Genomic DNA, 21,753 nt, shown 5'->3' with positions numbered 1-21,753 from the left:
TCCACTATAAAGCCTCAAGAAATACAATTTCCATAAATTCTGGGAAAATTAGAATTGTTCAGAGAAAATAAAAAAGGTGAGATAAAGGCTATGACCACAGGATGTACGTTGTTAAGACTGTAGAGGCAATTCTTGTAAATTGTGTGTGTGTGTGTATAATTCTTATAAAGTGTGTGTGTGTAATTCTTATAAAGTGTGTGTGTAATACTTAAAAAGTGTGTGTGTGTATAATTCTTATAAAGTGTGTGTGTGTATAATTCTTATAGTGTGTGTGTATAATTCTTATAAAGTGTGTGTGTATAATTCTTATAAAGTTTGTGTGTGTATAATTCTTATAAAGTGTGTGTGTATAATTCTTATAAAGTGTGTGTGTGTATAATTCTCATAGTGTGTGTGTATAATTCTTATAAAGTGTGTGTGTATAATTCTTATAGTGTGTGTGTATAATTCTTATAGTGTGTGTATAATTCTTATAAAGTGTGTGTGTGTATAACTTAAGGTTTTCTTTTTCATTTTTACTGTTCTGTTTTGAATTCTGTATTGTTTTTCATTATTTTTGTTGTTATAATTGCATCACTAACCCCCTTCCTTTTCCTCCCTTCCAAATTTTCCCATATACCCCTTCTAGCTTCGTTTCAAATTCATGCCCTGTTTTTTTCTTCCTTTTTTAATTTTTATTTAAGTTAGAAACAAGTTTGTTTCACATGTCAATCCCAGCTCCCCCCCATCCCCTTCTCCCCCACCCTCTTCATCAGGCCTCCCAGTCCCCCACCCAATCTCCACTCTGATCCCCAGGGAGGGTGAGGCCCTCAATGGTGGCTCTCCAGAGTCTGTCATTTCATCCAGGGTAGGGGCTAGGCCCTCCGCCCTGTTTTTTTTTTAATTCATTGTTGTTATATATAGATATTCTTACAATACACAAATACAGCCTGCTCAGTCAGTAAAATGGTACCTATGTTTGTTTGCAAGGCTGACTGTTTGGTATTGGATTACCAGTTGGTGTGCTCTTCTCCGGGGAAGACTTTATTGCCTGTAGGCCTTTGGGTAGGGTTAAGGCTTTCTGGGCTTTCCTTGGTGCACATTAGCGTGCCTGCTGTTGTTGCTGCATTCATGCTTAGAGAGACTTGTTAATGAGACTTTATATAAGGACAGGGCTTCACAGTGTAGTCAATGCTGGCCAAGAGTCACAGAGCTCCACCTGCCTTACCCACTCTTTAGTGCTAGGAATATAGGCAAACCTCCAGTCACTGTTTTAAGGTTTTCATGATCACCCAGGGTTACCATCGACACATACATTAATTTAATCATGAATTCAAGGATGGAATTTAGGCTTAATAATTAATAAAAGACCATTTGCCTCTAATTGTGTTTTGAGTATGATGTTCTACAATTTGTAATTTGCATTATTACTTACAAATGCAATTAGTTTCTTGAGCAGCCACATACCTGTTGTTTATTTTATCAGTCTCAGTAAGTCTGTATTCTTGGATTTATTTTAACTTTTGATATGCAGTGGGTCAGAAAATCAATTAGGATTACTGAAAGCCAAAGGCTCGTTTATGAGTAGCCACCATAGGTTTCTTGACATGAATTTGTGCTCATAAGAGCTTTAGTTTTTTCTTAGTGTTTGGTCAAATTCTGGAATTTGAGGTTATTGCTATATAACAGAATTCTTAGGTGTATTTAATGACCAAGGTACCATGTTTTTCATTGCTAATAAACATTAAATCAGAACTGTAGCTATAGAAATAAATTAAAAGCAACTGTTAATATAAATGAATGTTCTATGATCCAACATGCACTATTTGTAGAGTCAGTATAGGACTTCATGGTATTTTCTGAGGGTAGCAAGTAGATAGAAGGATGAAGGGATAAAGCAGAGTGGCAATGAGAATGCCAATCTCTCCAGTTGGATGCAGGGCTAACTTCAATACCATGGTGCTGTAGAAATGGTTCAGCAGTAAGAGTGCACACTTTTCTCCCAGAGGACCTGATTCTGTTTTCATGACCCAGGTTCACAACCATCTGTAACTCTAGCTCTAGAGGCCTGAAGACTTCATCTTAGCTACATATCTCATGGCTATAAAAATACCTATTATTGCTGACTTATTTGGTTGTCTTTCCAGTTATGCCAATCTTGCCTCATGCTATTAGAATTTGTTGTTATACCCAAATGAATTTGTTATTGTTTTTATTTTCTTAAATAACTAGATACTTCATTATATAATTGGCTTTTCTCCATATATATGAAAATTTCATTTTGATTAATACTCTAAAGCCACTTTATTTTATAATTGTTTAATAGCATATTTTTGAACTTTCTCCCTACTTACATTTCTGTAACATGTATCTCCAGAAGAGAGCTTATAGTTCTATCTTTAAAGTTCTCCACAATCAGTTTTGCTTTTAATTTGCTTAATACTTTCATATTTAATATTGTTATTAATGTGTTTGCATAAGTATGATGGATAGTTCAGTCAGTCTGACATATAAAATCACCTGAGAAGTGTCTAATGAAGAATTGCCTAGATCAGGTTGGTTTGTAGCATGCCTGTTGGGAAATATCTTGGTAATGATAAATACATACCCACTGTGTATGGTACCATAGGGGACTCTGATCTCTGTAATTGTGAATACAGTGAGATGCATAACAGTATGCATGCATTCATTCTCTCTCTGCTGTTGGTTACTGATGTCACTAGAAGCTTCAAATTCCTCCTGTGTTGGCTTCTCCTTAATGATGAACTGTAAGCTGGAATTGTGAGCCAAAATCAATCTTTTGTCCCCTATGTGTCTTTAGTTAGGGTATTTTATCAAAGAAATATGTATTTGTGACCTTTTTATTGTATATGTTGTATAGATTTTAAACTTATCTTTACCATTTGATCTAAATTGGTATTTTCTAACATCTAATTTCATAGATGTTCCACTCAATTTGTGTGTGTGTGTGTGTGTGTGTTTCTTAGTAGTTTCTCTAAGGCTTATAACACATCAGAATCCATTTCTGATCTATATTAACAATTTCCATAGAGAATTGTATTTCTAAACAGAGCCCATCAGTATTCCCTTTCCTTTTTCAATGCTACCATTGTGTATATACCACAAGTATAATGCCTACTATAATCCCAATAATGTAATGTAGTTACTTTCAGATGCAATGTAGTTACTTCCTAGAAAGTAAAACCTGCTCCAATAAAAGCCACACATCCTAACAATGCCACTCCCTATGAGATTATGGGGCTACTTACATTCAAACTACTATCCTTCCCCTTTATTTCCTTTTTCACTCACAACTTTACACCTATAAAATAGCAACAGCATTAAAGAAAAGTCATTTTAAAGAAAAACCTGCCTGTGCAGATGAGCATTGGGTCTGGATCATGAACCAGTGTTAGCATCAGAGCTTTCCTTCTGGTGACTTTGTTACACTGAATTCAATGTCACAGACCATGCTTTTTCCAATAGTATTAAAAAGGCATCAACCCTCCCCTGTGCCAGGACAATCATCAAGGGATGGAGGTTTGTGCATAATTCCAGAAATGGAAATACATATAAAAGAAGGGGACCTGGGAATTTGTATAAGTTATATGTACGAGAGGGAAATAAGGAGAGAGGTGGCAGATTAATTTGCAGGGCTGTGATCAAGAAAAAAAAGGTGGTGGAGATTAATGAGTCTTCTGCATGTAGGGCTACTTTAAAATTATGATCTTTGATTCCACTTTTGCTGGCGCTCTACCCCATCTAGGAGACTTAATGTGTCTTGAGTATTTAGGGCTACTTTAAAATTATGACCTTTGGTTCCACCTTTGCTGGCTCTCTACATCATCTGGGAGAGACACAGGTCTTTCCTTGTCATGGAAAGTCTGACTCCTTTCTCTGATTTCCACCAATTTGCCATCAAATGAAGCAAGAAAGATACAGGGTAGGGGTGGGGGCTAAGAATGACAATAGGGAAAGTCCCCTGAGTTGCAAGACCAAGAGCCCTCTCCTCATCTGCATAATAACAGGCAAAATAGCCCTCAATGGTTCCAGGAAATACTCTCACTGATCTTTTACTTTTTGCTGGATGTAGCCAAGACTGGTAGCTAAGTCATGGAAAGAGCATGGAGTGTAGGTGAACATATCAGAATCATGCTGTTGTTTGTTTACAAAGAAAAGCACTTCTATTCCTGTATCTCGCTCTATATTTTTAATTAAGCACCTTGGACCAGCAGACATAAAGTTCTTCCATTTCCCCCACACTTTTACTAAATTCCCTCAATTATCCTGTTGATCATATGAAGCTAGAAAGAGGATAAAGATCACAGCAGATAGAAGAGCCAGTGAGAAAACATTCAGACGGATCACTCTCCATTCTTGAGTGGATGCAGCCCACGTGTTATTCAGCTGTGGAGTAAGGCTCCTAGCATGTGAAAATGACACCCTGCACAGACCCAAAAAAACTGATAGAGATCTGGCTTGTCCTTGCTGCCCCCCAGTGTCACCTTAGGTAGGAAGACACTATCTCAGGTGTTCTCCTTACCTGCAAAATGGAGATAACAAAAACCTTCTCTGCCTTCTGCCTGGACTTTCGTGAGATACAAATAAAACAGCACATAAGAAACAGTTTTGTACAACCCATTGGGTTTTAAATAGTGGTCCCCCTCTCTCCCACCTTCCCTCACCATTTCTCTGTTTCTAATAGCATACATGTTGATGAAATCCACAGACTTAAAAAACCACCATTACTCAAAAAGTTCAGCCTTTTCATCCATTTGATAAGTAGCCTGAGTTCAATTCTGCTAGCAAGATTAACATGATTTTACCTTTTGTGCCTTGCTAACATTTCTGGGACTTTTGTATTTAGGTTAATAAGTTAAGAAATAGTAGAAGACAATGAAGAGAATTAAAAAAAATCATTAGAAACGTTAATTAATGGCTGGGGCCCAACTAGCCTTTGGAAAATAGGTTAATACTTTATGATGACAGGTATGCATACAGGCATCAAAACTACATATTTTAATGTTTGCCTCAAATATAATGTATTAATTGTGAAACTAGGGAATATATGATGCAAAATAATGTTTTGTGGATCTTTGAATAGTTATCTTTCAGGAAACCTGAGACTGTACTAAGGAAACAACTGATATTATCCTGATTCCCTTCAATCTATTGCTAAGGACAATAAGTTCGGAGAGGCTGTATCTTATCAAAGCCTTTGAGTTCAGCACTATCAAAGAATTGACTCAGACAAGCAAAAAAAAAAAAGCAATTCTCAAGAATGATTACTTTTTAATTCAAAATTTTGCACCAACCATGCAGTGTAGGCAACAGATATTATGTTCTCTTGTTTTGAGTGCCTATTGGAAATAAGCTCCAAACACCTTGGTCAAGAGAGTCCTGCTTTTTAAGGGGCAAAGAACAAGAAAGTACAGACAGTTCCTAAACAGAAGAAAATAATAAAAAAGGAACATAGGAGGAATTTTAATAAAATAAGACAGAGGAGTAAAAGCATTTGAAGCTTCTAAAGCTAGGCATCTGTGGTTCAGGAATCCAGTCTATGACTGTGCGTTTAGGGGTTGGTCATGTTAGTGTGTGACTGTTCACAAATTTGACATGCAACAAATATGGAAAACAAATCTGGAAAAGCCACTCTTAGAGGGCATAAGAAAAAAAGAGAATTATGGCCAAGAAAAGGAAAAGAAAGGATGCTAAAATGGAGATACTATATAATTGATTAGATTACAAGTGCATTTTGTGGGTGACTGTGACCTCTGGTGTTAATATAGGGGAATTCCAGCACTTGCTTGCCTTAATAGAAAGGAGGAAAAAAAATCTAAGTGTGAAAGCTTCTCAATGGAAACCACAGATCTTTGCTTTTAAGTATTGTCTCTTTTTCCTTCCCCCCTCTTTTCCCAATTCCTGGCAGGTATGAGCACAAGACACTATCCACATAAGAAGTACTGTCTTTGTACTTTTTAATTGCTTCACGTTGCTGTGTTTATCCCTATAATCCTATATAGTAGTGCTTCTCAACCTTCCTATTGCGGCGACCCTTTAACACAGTTCCCCATGCTGTAGAGACCCCCCAACCATACACTTATTTTTGTTGCTACTTCATAACTGTAATTTTGTTACTGCTGTGAATCATAGTGTAGATATCTGCGTTTTCTAACGAACTTTGAGGGTTGAGAGTATACAGGAACAAATTCTCACACAGTCAGAGTAACTGTATTTTAAACATCTGCATATGAACTTAAAAAACGTCATCTACCCTTAAACCAGCCCCCATGGCAGGTACCCCTAACATCCAGGGCTGCTCATGCTGCTTTCTTTTGAACCTTTACGCAGCATGCAACCCCTGGCTCCTTCCGGGTGAGCCTTGTGGGCCCAAGCATAGCCTCCAGTAATTGGGTCTAAATGTGCATGCAGTGATGGTGCGGGGAGCACCCTGCCCTCCGTGCCCCATCTGGTGGGACTTAACCAGTACTTCAGCTGCTAATATTTTTATACTTTCACTACATTTTATATTTTTATGCACTATTTTGTTAGGATTTTTCCAGACTTAATACAACTTTTACACAACAAGTACTCCCTTGTATATATTTGCATCAACCTGAGCTCCCACATTGCCGTTTCTTCCTGTTGCCCGTTTTTCCCTGAATCCTTGACCATCACTCACTTCTACTCACCCGGTGGCCGAATTCTAGCCACGCTAACAGCTGAACAGTAGCTTGGTTGCTGTTGACTTCTCTGGTGTTAGCTATGCCATGTTGATACAGGAAGTCAAGATGGCAGGGCCCTGCCAGGTTTTGTTACCTGAGTTACTGCACATGCCTCTCTCGGCGCATTGCTGTCTTCTTGACCCAGCCACCTCTATGTGGGCCTCTTCAGGGAAGTTCTTGAAGACAGAGGCTGGATGTCAGCCCAGTCTACGATGTTCTTCTCCTTTGGGCACATTACCAAGTGACTGTCCTTTTATATGACAGCAGCTTTTGTGCTGGTCTTTGAGTTAAATGTTAGACCCATACAGGGAGAAATCAACTCATTTGTATTTTTTTTTAAAAAGGCATCTATCAGAGACACATGGATAATAACAAGGATGTCTTAACCTGGCACCTGTCATCACTCATGGCAATTGTCAAAGGTGCCCAAGCATCTTTCAGACCAAGCAAGAAACAACTGTTCTGTTTCTAAGCCCATTTTCTCCACGATTGTAAGGGACTTCCAGCCTTTTTCAGGCACAGGCATGTGTTAGCAAGGCGCTGTTAACTGTGATCAGCTTACTCTAATGGAAGACTATGAGTATCTCATTGGCCTGCTCTCTCTCTATATATAGTCATAGTGAATTTCATGTTATTGTTTTATAAATTCTTAATTTGGCCACGCTGAAGTAGGTCAATCTGAGTTTTGGTGTTCCGGAGGTCTGCTTAAATATTTTTCACCTCTTAGGGCTCATGTCTCAGTAACTACTCCAAATCTCTCTCTCTCTCTCTCTCTCTCTCTCTCTCTCTCTCTCTCTCTCTCTCTCTCTCTCTCTCTCTCACACACACACACACACACACACACATACACACACACACACAGCTGAGAGCACAAGCTTCAATATTGTTCACTTTTTTTCCTGAAGCCCGTGAGAAGCTTTAACTGTGATAATGGGGAAGTCAGCTTAACACAAGGGGATGCAGCTTTTGTTTCCCTTATGACATTTTAGTAAGTCTAGAGCCTTATGTATAATTTAAAATGCATAATAGCTATTGTGATATTTGGGGAGAAGTCTATGAAATCTTTTCTAAATTTATGAGCAGGTGATGAACATATTAATTTTTGATATACTTCCTTGAAGTATTTAGAGATAAAGGTGAGTCAAACATCCCACTCAAGCACCTGGGAAAGCAATGAAAAAGCCTATACAATTTGCTGCAAAGGGCACTAAGAGATATTGGGTGGGTTATGCTTGAATTAAATATTTTCCGACTAAGGTAAATGATTTGGAAGCATTCAATGTACATCTGTATATGTGTCACCATACCCAGCTTTTTTGTTTGTTTTCCAAGACAGCCTTGTTTGTGGAGCCCAGGCTGGCTTCAGACCCACTTTGAATGTGAGGATGGCTTTGAACCTTTGTTCCTCCTGTCTCTATCTCCCAAGTGCAGTGTCTTAGGCATTAGCAACCACACCCTTCTTTCACTCGATTTTCTGCAGTAACAACCCTCCCATGTGCATTTGCACACTGTAAGCTGCTCTCAGAATTCAACAAAGCTCTTCATTCTAAACACTACTTGTTTCCCACAATAGACAATAAGAACAATGCCTTTGATTTTTTTAGTCACTAAAATTCAATTCTTAATCAAGGTTATTGAAAGCCAAGCCCCAGTTATTCATTATCTCCTGTCAAGGCTATAGTGCTAAAAGGAATTCTCTCCCTTTTGCTTCTTAGTCTATTTTCAACTGCTTAACACACTTGCAAAAGAATATCCAGAAATAAATTATTTACTCAATGGCACTGAGCACAAACACACACTTTCAAGATACCAGGTAAGCAACTTTAGGGCAGCTGCTGAGTAGAATGTCAAGAAATTGGATCCAGCTGAGAATTCCAATTACCTAATGAGAGCGATCCACTTTCGCTTTAATGTCTTGATCTAATCTGTTAGCAATCTCCATAGTAAAAACTATTGAATTCACAATTTAAAATTGAAACATTTAATTGGCAAAGTTCATATTATTTTTTATTTAGGAAGACAGGAATTTCAATTCACAAAAAAATACAAATGCTAGACTTAATGATAGAGTATCAATCAAGAGCCTTCAAAAGACCTCCTACCGTTTTGTTTGTGTATAGCTCAATAAGGACACACCACGGCAAAATTCAAAGTGCAGTTTTACTGGTTTATTAGAGAGGATACTTAATCATTATATGTAAGTCTAGTGAAAGTCGCTGTCCAAGGGCAGCGATTATTCATTCGAATCACCACCAAGGTATAATTGGCAGTCAGATGGCTACCGGCATCAGTCAACCTTCAGGAGGCCCCTTGCCCAGCCGCTGCAGTCTGGCCACGACAACGAAGATGCTTGGCGTCTGCGCATTAGTGACCCGCCTTTGCTTTGTGTCTGTACTGCAGGTCTGGAGGAAGAGGAAAACCCAGAGAGGCTGGGGGTCTGCGGTGGCTAAGCAGTCCCCAGACCCTGGAACAAGGCTCGTCTGCAACACCAAGGTATTCCTCGGACCTACCCACTCAGGCTGCTGGACCGCCTGAGCGCCCGAGCCCCGGACCCGGCGGCCAGGGGCGCCAGCCCCTCATGTTCCGGAGAACGCGCAAATGTGAGCGGGCGCTAGTGGGGAAAGCCCTCCGCCCCCGCCAGGGGGACCCGGGAAACCCGAGCGGGCTCCTCCCCGGACGCCGGGGATCCCCTCCTCCGGCCCCGCCCCCTCCTCCCCCTGCCCGGGCGTCGCGAGGTTAACCCTACCCGCGCTGCAACGCTCTCCAGTTAGAGCCACAGCGCCGCCAGTCCCAATTCTGACACCCGGGAAGCTAGGCGATAGGGACAGATCCCTGCTAGGGATCGGATATGATCCCTCAGAGGCCAAACCGGGCAACCGGCGCTCGCTTTCCCCCAACGCTGCTGATATAGTCGCTTAGGCAGTCGCCAAACTTTTTTTTTTACCCCTACCCAAAGCCTTGCCCCCGCAGTTACTTGGCCAGCCGCCTGCAGCCCACTCTCAGCAGGACGATCGGGAGAGAGGGAGTGGGGCGAGCAGGTGCTATCCTGTGGCCCTACAAGGCGGGGGGGGGGGGGGGAGTGGCTCGCACCATCCTGGCGCCTGCCCCATGGCCAGAGTGGCCAGCCGTGCTGCAGCGCCCCAGGCAGGTCGTTGGGGCTAACGTGTCCCGCATCAGTCAGGCGGCCGTGACAGTCGAGCGAGAGGCATCTTACTCCCATCTCTGCAGCCCGCCGCTATGCTTGGGGAAGCTCAGTTTCCCCGGCCACGGTCCGGGACGCGCGGAATCCGCAGGTGGAATCCTGCCCTCGAGTGTCCTCCCCCGGTTGGAGCCGGCCTGCGCCCCCCGGGGTTTTCACTCTGCAGATTCCCCTCCCAACCTCTCTCTCACACACGCTCCCTAAGCCGCGCGCGCCGCAAACTCAGTCTCGGTCCCCGCAGGTGATGTCATGCCCATTGTTTTGGTGCGCCCAACCAATCGGACTCGCCGCCTGGATTCTACCGGAGCCGGCATGGGCCCTTCCTCGCACCAGCAGCAGGAGTCCCCGCTCCCGACCATAACGCATTGCGCAGGGTGCACCACCGCCTGGTCTCCCTGCAGCTTTAACAGCCCTGACATGGAAACCCCATTGCAGTTCCAGCGCGGCTTCTTCCCAGAGCAGCCGCCGCCACCGCCGCGCTCCTCACACCTGCATTGCCAGCAGCAGCAACAGAGCCAGGACAAGCCCTGCGCGCCCTTCGCGCCCCTCCCGCACCCTCACCACCACCCGCACCTCGCACACCAGCAGCCGGGCAGCGGTGGTAGCAGCCCATGCCTCCGGTGCAACAGCTGCGCCTCCTCCGGTGCCCCAGCGGCGGGGGCGGGGGCGGGGGATAACCTGTCCCTGCTGCTCCGCACCTCCTCGCCCGGCGGCGCCTTCCGGACCCGCACCTCCTCGCCGCTCTCGGGTTCTTCGTGCTGCTGCTGCTGCTCGTCGCGCCGGGGCAGCCAGCTCAATGTGAGCGAGCTGACGCCGTCCAGCCATGCCAGTGCGCTCCGGCAGCAGTACGCGCAGCAGCCCGCGTCCGCCTCCCAGTACCACCAGTGCCACAGCCTGCAACCCGCCGCCAGCCCCACGGGCAGCCTGGGCAGCCTGGGCTCCGGGCCCCCGCTCTCGCACCACCACCACCACCCGCACCAGGCGCACCACCAGCATCACCAACCCCAGGCGCGCCGCGAGAGCAACCCCTTCACCGAAATAGCCATGAGCAGCTGCAGGTACAACGGGGGCGTCATGCGTCCGCTCAGCAACTTGAGCTCGTCCCGCCGGAACCTGCACGAGATGGACTCAGAGGCTCAGCCCCTGCAGCCCCCCGCGTCCGTCGTGGGAGTAGGTGGTGGCGCGTCCTCCCCGTCTGCTGCTGCCGCCGCCTCTTCCTCAGCTCCGGAGATCGTGGTGTCTAAGCCGGAGCACAACAATTCCAACAACCTGGCGCTCTACGGAACCGGCGGCGGAGGCAGCACTGGAGGCGGCGGCGGCGGCAGCGGGCATGGCAGCAGCAGCGGCACCAAGTCCAGCAAAAAGAAGAACCAGAACATCGGCTACAAGCTGGGCCACCGGCGCGCCCTGTTTGAGAAGCGCAAGCGGCTCAGCGACTATGCGCTCATCTTCGGCATGTTCGGCATCGTGGTCATGGTCATCGAGACCGAGCTGTCGTGGGGCGCCTATGACAAGGTACGGGCTTTAGCCCCTGAGCACCCTTCCGGAGTGGGAGCCAGGTGGTTGGGATGGGCGCCGGCGGGATCCCCTTGCCTACCGAGTTGCAAGTGTCCCCGGGACCATCGAGAGTGCCTATCCGAGCAGCAGAAGCAGCTGGGACGCACAGGCATAGTCAGCTGGGCAACTCGGAGAGGAAAGTTCTCCGGGTGCTGAGTATCCACGGCGGCTAGGCATGTTAATAAGTGGCTTCGGGAGTCGGTAGGGAAAGCATGCGTTCTCCTCTGCAGGTGCTCAAGTTTCGGAGGCACCTTTCAGCCTAAAGTGCTGAAACTCCGGAGGAACTTCTCTAGCCTTTAGCGAGTCAGGTGCCTCGTTTTAGTCATTGGTGATGCGGACCCAGAAGCCAAGCTGTGAGTTTTCCCTTGTTCCTGGCTCTTCTCATTTGGCTTTGAGACCAAATAATCTGCATCCCAGAGCCAAGACAGATCACCCCCCACCCGCGTTCGCTACCTTGAGTTCAGGTCCACGTGCTTGGAACTGACTCTCAGGGCCTGAAAGGTGGTTCAAAGTGCTTCTCAATTAAAGTGTTCCATCTAACTGTGTTGCAGGCGTCGCTGTATTCCTTAGCTTTGAAATGCCTTATCAGTCTCTCCACGATCATCCTGCTCGGTCTGATCATCGTGTACCACGCCAGGGAAATACAGGTAACACAGGCTCCGCTGCTTTTTCAATAACCCCAAGCCGTACAGACAGTGCAGGAGGAAGGAAAGCAGGACAGCAGGGGCCTTTACTAAAACGCTGTGTCCTTGCTTGGGGTTAGAGAAGAGACATGCAGTGTTGTGTCAGAACCTGCCCTTTCAGACAGATAAAAAACAAAGCGATCAACACAGCATAGAACCACACAGGCCTTTCTGAGACTTAAGATTTTTCCCAACTTCTGTAGATAGGTCACATGTTTTTAAAGGAGAGATACACACTAACTATCCTGAATCGGTGTAGTAATGCTATACCTTTTCTTAATGAGTAAGTCATCAGGGGAGGCTGTGCCCGTCGGTATTACCTATAATTATAAGAAAGTAAGTTCACGGTATTACTAGCCTATATCAACATGAGAAAAGCACCACCCATTTTCTCTAACACATTTTACAGCAGCTTATTTAACTACCAATTTAGTTTTTCGTTAGCCACAGTCACTGTATTTTAAATGTCACTTGAAAGTTAAGAAACTGCCCTCAGGTGCTCTTGTAACAAGAAAATACTTGCTTTCCCCTGTCCAGTTTGACTATTGGCAGCATCCACTCTCCCTGCAAAAGATGAGTCTCCATTGTTTTCTCTAGCCCACAGGCAACGCACAAACAAGTATTCAAGTTTGGGGGCTTTCAATAACTAGAGAATTGAAAAAGTAGACTGAGATTTTTTCAAGCTTAGAATTCATAAGAATATGTTTGAGCCGTCATTAATCATTGGTAAGACTATGAAACCTATATCTCTATTCTGCTTTGAACATATGGTATGCATTTGTCAGGCTATTTGCTGTCAATTTAACTTAAATTATTCTTCAAACTAGTAATTACTAAATCCACAGTAAAGACAGAAGAATTCAATCTTTTTGTTTGTTTGGTTTTGGCTTTTGCTTTTTATTGACGTGGTTTCTCTGTGTAGCCCTGGCTTTCCTGGAACTCACTCTGTAGACCAGGCTGCCCTTGAACTCATAGAGATCCACCTACCTCTGCCTCCCTGGTGCTGGGATCACAGGTGTGTGCCACCATGCCCAGTTGAAGAATTCAATCTTAATGACTATCCAAACAGAATAAAAATAAATCTAACTCCAAGGGAAGAGAAAAAAATGACTTAATTTTGCTTCCTTATTTGTTAGAACTTTGGCAAGAGTGTATTTGAAGGGGTCAGTTTAGAGAAAGAGGGTAAAAAGCGAGTATTTGGAGTGAGTAATGATAGACTAAGGTGCATGGGCTTGAATTTTAATATTAGGACAGTGCATAGAGTTGTCTTTAGTTCAGTGCTCATGGTGGTGGGATTCTGAGATTCTTCCAGACGTCATCCATGGTACGCTGTTGTGCTTTAAGCCTGAGTCATTTTGACTTGAGTGGAAGATAAGGGATGGTCCTTTGGCTTAGTTTACAGACAGGAGCAGTCAGAGGAAGTGAACAGCCCTGCCAGGTCAGGAGGTAAGAGTTGAACGCAGGTATTGTACCCTCAGCCTTCTTCCTGCTGAGCCTTGCTGCTGCCACAGAGAGAGGAGTAGAGAGAGTTCATCTGTGTTTCCCCTCTAAGCACAGAGAGAGGAGTAGAGAGAGTTCATCTGTGTTTCCCCTCTAAGCACAAGCCTTGGATAGGGTTGAGCTTACAATGCTGCTTTGAGATTTTCTTCTAGGTTTTTAAGAACTAAACGACTTAGAATGTTTTGCATGGAGAACAGAGTGGTTTTGTTGAATCCATGCTGGAATTAGAGGCCTTGCCTATTACGGTTTTTTTTTTTTCATAAGCTTTGCTGGTGCTGACTTACTTGTCAGCCTGAAAGCACACAACTAAAGAAGCATTCATGGGGTGGGGGGGGGGAGGCTGCTTGTGTTCTCCTGAAGAACAGTGATTTCTTAAAAGCATGAGGTTTTAAATAATTCTAGAGAGATTTTTGAGGTGACTTAGGTATGAGAGGAGCTGCCAGGTACTAATCATGTGTCCTAGAATTTTGATACAGTGTAAGAATTCTAGAAACATACAGACACTAATAAATACAAAGTATTTTAACAGATTATTTTATGCTTGACACATAGCCCTCTTGGCTAATTTGTGTATTTCTGTTGTGTTGGCTAGACAGTACAGCTGGAGTGAGGAAAGCTGGGACAAGCATTGGCCGTGTGGAGAATGCACACAGTAAACTTACTGTTCTTAACACAAACATCACAAAATGTTAGGTTTCAAAGTTGGGCTCATTTAGGATCTATGTGCCATTATAAAACCTGCCTTGTTTACTATGATTACTATAAGGCAGAGACTTAGATAATGATGTCAAGTTATTTTGGATGCAGCTTTTAGAAAAACTCGTTTTTTTTTTGTTTTTATTTTTTTTATTTTTATTTTTTTTGTCAAGCGGATTTTCTCTTCCAGTATTCTTATGTACAGTGGCTTCCTTCAAATTAAACAAGATGGACTAGAGAGCAGATTCAGCAGGTCAGAGCACATCCTGCTCTTATAGACAATTGACTTGGGTGCTGGGCACCCATACCTGGTGGCGCACAGCTGCCTGTAACATCAGCTCCAGGGGAATCCAGTGCCTCGGGTCTCGCTGGTGCCAGCTCTCATGCACACATACCTGCACACAATGAATAAAATCTTTTGTAAAGTTCCTAAAAATGTTTTTTAGCAAAATGGAAAGTCTAAGCTAGAAGTCTGGAGGAACCAGGAAAAGTGGGAAGCTTCTCATTTCTCCAGAGGGCATAGACTGAGTATAGGTGATTATGACCTTCATGGAAAAATATTAATTGTGCCCCCTTTAAAAATGTTATTTACATCACTATGGGAAGTGTATTTCTTTCGTGTAGTTTTGTAGGCTAATGGCCACGTCAAGGTTTATTATGAAGAATACCAAATACATTGATCTATCTCTGAGGTAAGGTTGCAAGCCCAGGGGCCGTGATGCCCTTGAACGTAAGATGTCATCAAAAATGACAGCTTTTATTTTTACTTTTGGCATATCACTATGGTGATTAGCTAGTGACAGCTAACCAGAGTGAGCCTCTGGTGGGTGATGTGTTTTTTTCCACTGTATTGGGGAAAAGCGTTTTAGTTGATGTCCTGACATTCTGTCCACGAGAATCCCTTTGTCAAGCCTGGGGAGGCCCTGACATTTTCATGGAGAACCTTGGAAAGCAAGACTCAGTGTGACCTTTGATAAAATGTTTATACACGATGTGGCAACATAAAATGGTTCAGGTGACTCATGGGTACAAGTGCTTGGATTAAAATAGTGTGACGGGGAGGCTTTGGATCAGAGCACAGCACAGTATAATTCAGCTTGGGGGTCATTTTTCAGTACCACAGACAGCTCAATGCATGGGCTACATACAAAGTTCATTCCACTAAGTACTTTCACTCCTCACAACCAAAAATGAAATTACCCTTTCTTCTAATTTGTCAGAATGCTTATACAGAATGCAACAGAGTGGGAGAAGGTCTCTAGCTAAGCAGATATTGGACTTTTTCAATGCGTATTTGGCTGCGCAGTCTGCAGTGATCAGCAAATCCAGAAAAGAAAAAGAAATACAGGAATAAAGTTAATATATACATAAACAGACTTTAATGAATGCCTCTGTGATCCACCATCATTTGACAAATCCAAATGGCTCTAAGAATTGTTATTTATTCAATCTGAAATTTGTTGTGACACTAAATAAATAGCTGTCTACCTCATGCCTCAAGTTAAATAGCAGGAAAAGCAGAATCACAATTTCTAGAGCCATTCTCTCTTGTCCCCACCCCTGCAGTAGGACTGGGGATTTTCTCTTGACAGAATAAATATAAATGAAAGTCTTATCCTTGAGAAAGTTTGACTAGAGTTCATTTACTCTTTTCAACTTTATCTCCCTACCATTTTTCTCATGGCAGCAACTTTACTATAAAAATGAGTTGTTTAGTAATTTTAGATTTGCCAAACAAGATTGTAAAGTGAGAAAGGAGGCCCCTTGGAGTGCTACATGCTCTTTCTTGTTCTTATGGAATTCAGAAGATTGGAAAGTATTTTTTCCTTTGGTAATGTAATTACATGATAAATAGCACGGGCAAAATATTTAGTTTCCTTTGAATCATTTATTACAGAATTTTTCTGCATTTCTTTCTGCTCAGTTTTCAGAGGTGGATTATGTATGTAGTTCTATAACTGGAAACATTGAAATTAAGATTTCTCTTCATTTGTGAACCACGGCCCCACAGAGGAGGAGGGCTTGCTGAGCACGGGCTCTTCGTGACCTGTCTGTCTCCTAGAAGAGGGGGAAGGTTTGCCTTCTCACTAGTTGTTTGGCTCCTTGTTTTCCCTGTAAAGAGGAAAGACATTGACTTTCACACTTCTACAGGGAGCATCCAGATCCTCCAAGACCATGCCCAAAATACCACAGATAATCTTTGTTGTTTTTTTACAACAACATAATTCCAACAGCACAGAAGACTTTAGAGAAAACCGGAAAGTTACATTCTGTGTACACTTAGTCTATTTCTCAGAGGCAACCAATTTTAAGTGTTGTACACATCCTTTTGGAAATATTCAGAAGTAGCTATATACGTGTATAGCTTGCTTTTATTTGTTAATGCATTTTGCGGTGTTTCCCATCAGTACCTAGTGACCTGGCTGGTTCTTCTCTCGCAGCTGGGTCCTAGCCTGTTTTATGATGTGTTATGGATTGCTTTGTCAGCTTTGCGATGAGTGCTGATGAATAATCTGGAGTTTTTTAGTTTTTTCTAATACATATATACACACACATTAATATATACTATGTATACAGTATATAATATGTTCTAATAATTTAGAATAATAATGCATCTACATTATTCTAACATTATATATTTAATATGTGTGTGTGTGTATGAGAATGATATATTTCAGCAGGAATATTGCTGACTCAGTTGATAGGACCAGAGATGTAGTTCAGTGCCCAGCATTGACAAGACCCTATGTTTGAGCCTTGGCACCAAAAACCCCTTCAGGCAGACCAGTACTTCTTTCCCTGCTTTCTCAAATGTTATTTATTTCTTCACAAAAAGCTTAATCCTGGATGTTATAAGAGAAACTTTTTTGTCTTTTCAAGGTCTAAAAAAGCTTATTATCTTCTTGAAAAAATATTTATAGATAAAAATATTTAGGACCTTGCAGCCTTACTTGCATCTATTTCGTTATATCCAGCAGATAGTATATTATCTAGTTTGCCTGAAATTGAGTAATCCTTGTAAAGATGTGACCAGACATGGATACTTTGAATATCTGTATTTTTTGACTTTAAAAAGTTTGAATGAGGTTAGGAAAGGTGAAGAAGGCTAAAAAGTTAGAAATCTAAAAAGTTAGAAGTTATCTTAGATTGGCCCTAGGTTCTGTTGTATTGAAGACGCGGATGGAAGATGTAGGTAGGTGACTACTCAGTTCCATGGTTGCTGGGATCGGAAGCTGACTTGCTCTGCCATGTGGTTAGCAATTCAGTGGCTGATTCCTTATTGCCCACGGCCTCCCTGTCATTAGCTGTGCCACTCTGAAGCCTTCTGACTCTGTGTATACTGTAGTAACAAAATCACTCAGGACTAATTTTCTCCACCCGCCTGTGTAAAGATCTCTGCATTATTAATGGGTGTGACACTAAATAAAGTGATCCTGGAGTGTTTACAGAGCAGCATCACAAATGAATGGAGAGTAGAGCTTCAGGTTTACCACTGGTGGCTTTGCCTGACCATCTGGCCCATTTCTGGGCTACTTTGTGTGTAGCTCGAAGCAAGGGGCACTAAGGGCTGTCATTGTCCCAGACCACACTTGGCAGAGCGGCCTGCATTGATTTAATGGCGGGGAAATCACATTTTGCCAGAATGTGGTTTTGTATAGATGCCTTTAGAGAGGATTCTTTCCTGTTTAGGAATAATAAGCTATTGGTTACTGTAAAATATATTTCAACCCAGACTTCCTTAAGGAGGGACTGACCCTAGTCACATTAATTCAGTGTCATACACACCATGAGAGGTCCTTCATGCCATCTTGATAACAGTATGTAGCCAGTTGTGGTGTAACCATCTTCCTGGCAGGTTGTCTATTCAATCATTAAGCAACAGTTTTAAAAGTTTGGAAGGGGCTCTGGAGGGCTTTCTTCACGTTCAAGTGAAGTCTAGCTCTGTTCAGTCCATGGTCAGTGCTTTGAAGTTTTCCAGTCAGGCATGATGCTACACATCTGTTATACCAGCACTCAGGGGACACAGTCAGGAAGATGACTGTAGAACTCAAGGCCAGCCTGAACCACATAGTGATTGTAAGACTACTTTGGGATACATAGAAAACTCAGCAGAAAAAAACAATGGAATCTTGAAATTCGCAGGGAAATGGATAGCACTGGAAGAAACCATCCTGAGTGAGGTAACCCAGTCGCAAAAAGACAAACATGGTATGTACTCACTCATATATGGATTTTAGATATGGATCAGGATAGTGCCAGTCTGCACTTCCACAGATAGAGAGTCTGGGAAACAGGAAAGAACCTAAAAGATATGCATATATGCATAATACCCAAGAGAAGAGGATGGAGACAAGATCCTCTGAATGGATGGGGAACAGGGCGAGGGGGGTAGTGGGACCTGGGAAGAATAGAGGGGGTAAAGAGGAAGGGAGTTGGTCATGGGGGAACAGGAAGTTGAGGGGTGGGGGTAGAATAGGGGGAAGAGGGAATCATAGGATCGAAGACAGATCAGGCACCAGAGTGACCTCGAGTGATCTAAAGGTATAACATCAATTGGCAAGCTAAGCAATAGTGGAAGGACCACCTCGAATGCCCATTCCTGATAATGAACTTGATGTCTATAACTATCCGGGAGCCTTCATCCTGGGACTGATGGAAGCAGAGGCAAACACACAACTAAGCACTGAACTGAACCCAAGGAACCCAGTGACAGAGAGAGAGAGTGATGAGCAAATTGGCAAAGAATGGGCTGGCAAAACCAGCAGAGACAGCTGATCTGAACAGGGGAGTGCTCTTGGACCCCAGACCGACAGTGGGGAGGCCAGAATGGGACTGATCTGGACCCCCCAAATGTGAGTGTCAGTGAGAAGGCCTGGACAACCTATGGGGCTCTGAGCTGTGGATCAGTGTCTATCCCTGGTATACAATCTGTCTTCATGTGCCTATAGCACAAAGAGAGATGCTCTCTCAGCCTGGACTCTTAGGGGAGTGCCTTGACCCTACCAAGAGTAAAATGATAGACTCTAGACATCCCCTATGTGGAAGGATTTGGCAATAGGGTGGGAGGGAGGGTGGAAGGGGAGTGCGGGAGGAGGGGAGGGAGAGGGAACTGGGATTGACATGTAAAACAAGCTATTTAAAATTAAAATAAAAAAAAAGAAAGAAAAAAAAAAGAAAACTCCTGTCTCAAAGTATAAAAGCAAAACAACAACTTAAAAGAACAATAATAATTATTTGAGCTTTTCAAATCAATGGTGAATAATGTTAAAAGGTCTTTTCCCCCTGTCCTAAGGATCTATTGAAGAAGGGAGAAAATAGAAAAATTAAATAAATAAATCCATGGAAATCTGGTAAATAAAATAATGAGGATAAAAAGGACCAAGATAGAAAATTGGGGACCAAAGGTGCTATGTACAGATAGTAGGATGAGTGGGACTCTCCAAGGAAGTGGGATTTAAACTGAGACATAGAAAAGAAGCAGTCAGTACCAACAGAGTGCGGTAGCAGCCTGTGCAAAACCCTGGTGATAAGTGGAGTTCACTGTGTTAAGCAAATCAATGTAGCCCAAGCCTCAATGGAATGGTACCGGACAAGGTTTGAGAGGATACAGGGACCTGCTTGGAGCCCTCAGAAGGCTGAGAGGTAAGGGATTTCAGTACAGTTGTCAAGTCATTGAAGTGTTTAAAGTAGAGTCAACTCATGTTCTAACTTAATGTTCCAGAAGGGTTATTTTATTTTACACTGAGGGAATTATGCTAGTCTGGATGCTGCATAGCAGTCTTGGTAAGCTGTTCCCTAGAGAGAAATGATGTTCACTGGCCTTGGGTGGTAGTAGTAGTGGAGATGAGATATGAGATCATTCCAGACCCTTACTGAAAGTAGAAAGACTGAAATCCATGGATCCGAGGCAAGGGCAATTCTGAATGCAGAGATCACATTTGGGGCTCTTTCTAGAGCAGCCAAGTTCATGGTGTGCAAAGGGGAAGATTTGCTAGGCCTGGTGGTGCACACTCTTGGGATTTCAGATGCTGAGGCAGGAGGATCACAAGTTTGAGTCCTGCCTGTATTACATGCAGAGTGAGCCCAGCCTGGGCAACTTATCAATACCCTGTATCAAAAATAAGTGAATATGCCAGTGATGTAGCTCAGCAGTAGAAGGTTTGCTTGCCTGGCCACCAGGGAATCTTGAGTTCATACCCCACTATTGGAAAAAAAAAGATTCACATTGAAGGATAGGATATGGAATCAATGCAATATAGTCGAAACTATACTGATTATATATATATATATATATATATATATATATATATATATATATATGTATATATATATATGTGTGTGTGTGTGTGAGAATCTGAAGTTTGGAAGAAAGGTCTCGACTGGGAATTGAATTGGGTATCATAAACAGACTATTTAAGTCTCAGGAGTTGACGAAACCACTGAGAGAGCAGGCAAATGAGAAGGCTGCAATGCCATCAGATCAGTTCCTGACGTCTGCAGGTTGAGTAGAGGAGGAACTAGAAAAAAAGGAGGAACTGCCTTTGAGGCGTGAGAGGGCAAGATGGGGGTGTTGGAGAAAATCACTTTGCTCCGTGTTGAATTGCTCAGGTCTGTTAATTGGGGAGCGGAAGTGTGTTTTAGCTTTGGCAAGTTGAAGGTCACGGCTGACCTTGCATTGTCATTGCAGTAGAGTGATAAAGACTGCGAACTGTAATTTCCAGTGTAGCAGAATAAATTGATTCTTTCACATTTAAACACTGCTCAGGTCCCTTTAAATGTCCCTTTAAATGTCCTTACAGTCCTGGCTTTGTTCTTTGAATACCCCTCTTCACATTCTTCTGGATGTGCTCCATTTTGGTGAATTTCTCCCTCGATGATGTTGGTCATCCCTGATCTCAAATGGCCATGCTTCACAGAAGCTGTCACCAAGTGACACTTATAAAACCACCATTGGATGAGATGACTGGCTTTTATATTTACATATGCTGTTAAGTAGCATGTTGATTTCAAGGCAGTGTCTCCACTTGTCCATATTGTTTGACCCAGAATTCCGGTGTTTACGTGACACATGTTGCTTCAGGTTTGGAAAGGCTTGCTCTGTGGATGGTGAGTGGGGTTTGCCTGGCTACAGTGGCCACACAGGGGCTATGTTCTGTTGTAGCAATGGGCTCCTGCCAGTGGATCTTAGTGCCATTGCATGCCTGCCACTGACACATGTACCTCCTTTTCCTAATTTTGGGCCGGCAGAAAGTTTTAAGTGTGTACTTTTGGAAACCATGCCCATGGCATGAGACAGCCAAGACCAAGGCCCAGAATTAGGCCCCATTTTGTGGTTTATGACATGCATGGCCATCTGTGATGTTTTGTTCAGCCTTTCAAGTAACAACAGCACTGGGTGTTTTGACTATTAACC

At 43.2% G+C, this 21,753-nt stretch overlaps 1 protein-coding gene and 1 long non-coding RNA gene across 4 annotated transcripts in view; one reads left to right on the top strand and one right to left on the bottom strand.

Moving 5' to 3' along the window:
* Kcnn2 (potassium calcium-activated channel subfamily N member 2) overlaps positions 1 to 21,753 on the top strand; it is a 358,787-nt gene that overhangs the window by 218,007 nt on the left and 119,027 nt on the right. For 2 of the 3 annotated variants that reach the window (XM_005069150.4, XM_040741848.1), the window contains exons 1-3: positions 9,177 to 9,304; positions 10,145 to 11,418; positions 12,012 to 12,107. In XM_005069150.4, the coding sequence (XP_005069207.2) occupies positions 9,283 to 9,304; positions 10,145 to 11,418; positions 12,012 to 12,107 (1,392 nt within the window). In that variant the 5' untranslated portion in view covers positions 9,177 to 9,282. Of the gene's footprint in view, positions 1 to 9,104; positions 9,305 to 10,144; positions 11,419 to 12,011; positions 12,108 to 21,753 lie in introns of those variants that run through there. The other variant, XM_040741849.1, reaches the window with a different exon arrangement.
* Positions 8,858 to 9,356, bottom strand: LOC110340738. Its single transcript, XR_005875754.1, has 2 exons — positions 9,215 to 9,356; positions 8,858 to 9,106 (listed from the first exon to the last, which is right to left on the bottom strand). It is a non-coding gene; the product is annotated as an uncharacterized LOC110340738 (long non-coding RNA).

This window comes from Mesocricetus auratus, unplaced genomic scaffold (assembly GCF_017639785.1).
Source record: "Mesocricetus auratus isolate SY011 unplaced genomic scaffold, BCM_Maur_2.0 Super-Scaffold_6730, whole genome shotgun sequence".
Taxonomy (NCBI): domain Eukaryota; kingdom Metazoa; phylum Chordata; class Mammalia; order Rodentia; family Cricetidae; genus Mesocricetus; species Mesocricetus auratus.
The sequence above is the reverse complement of the archived record's forward strand: the minus strand, read 5'-3'. Positions and strand labels throughout refer to the sequence as shown.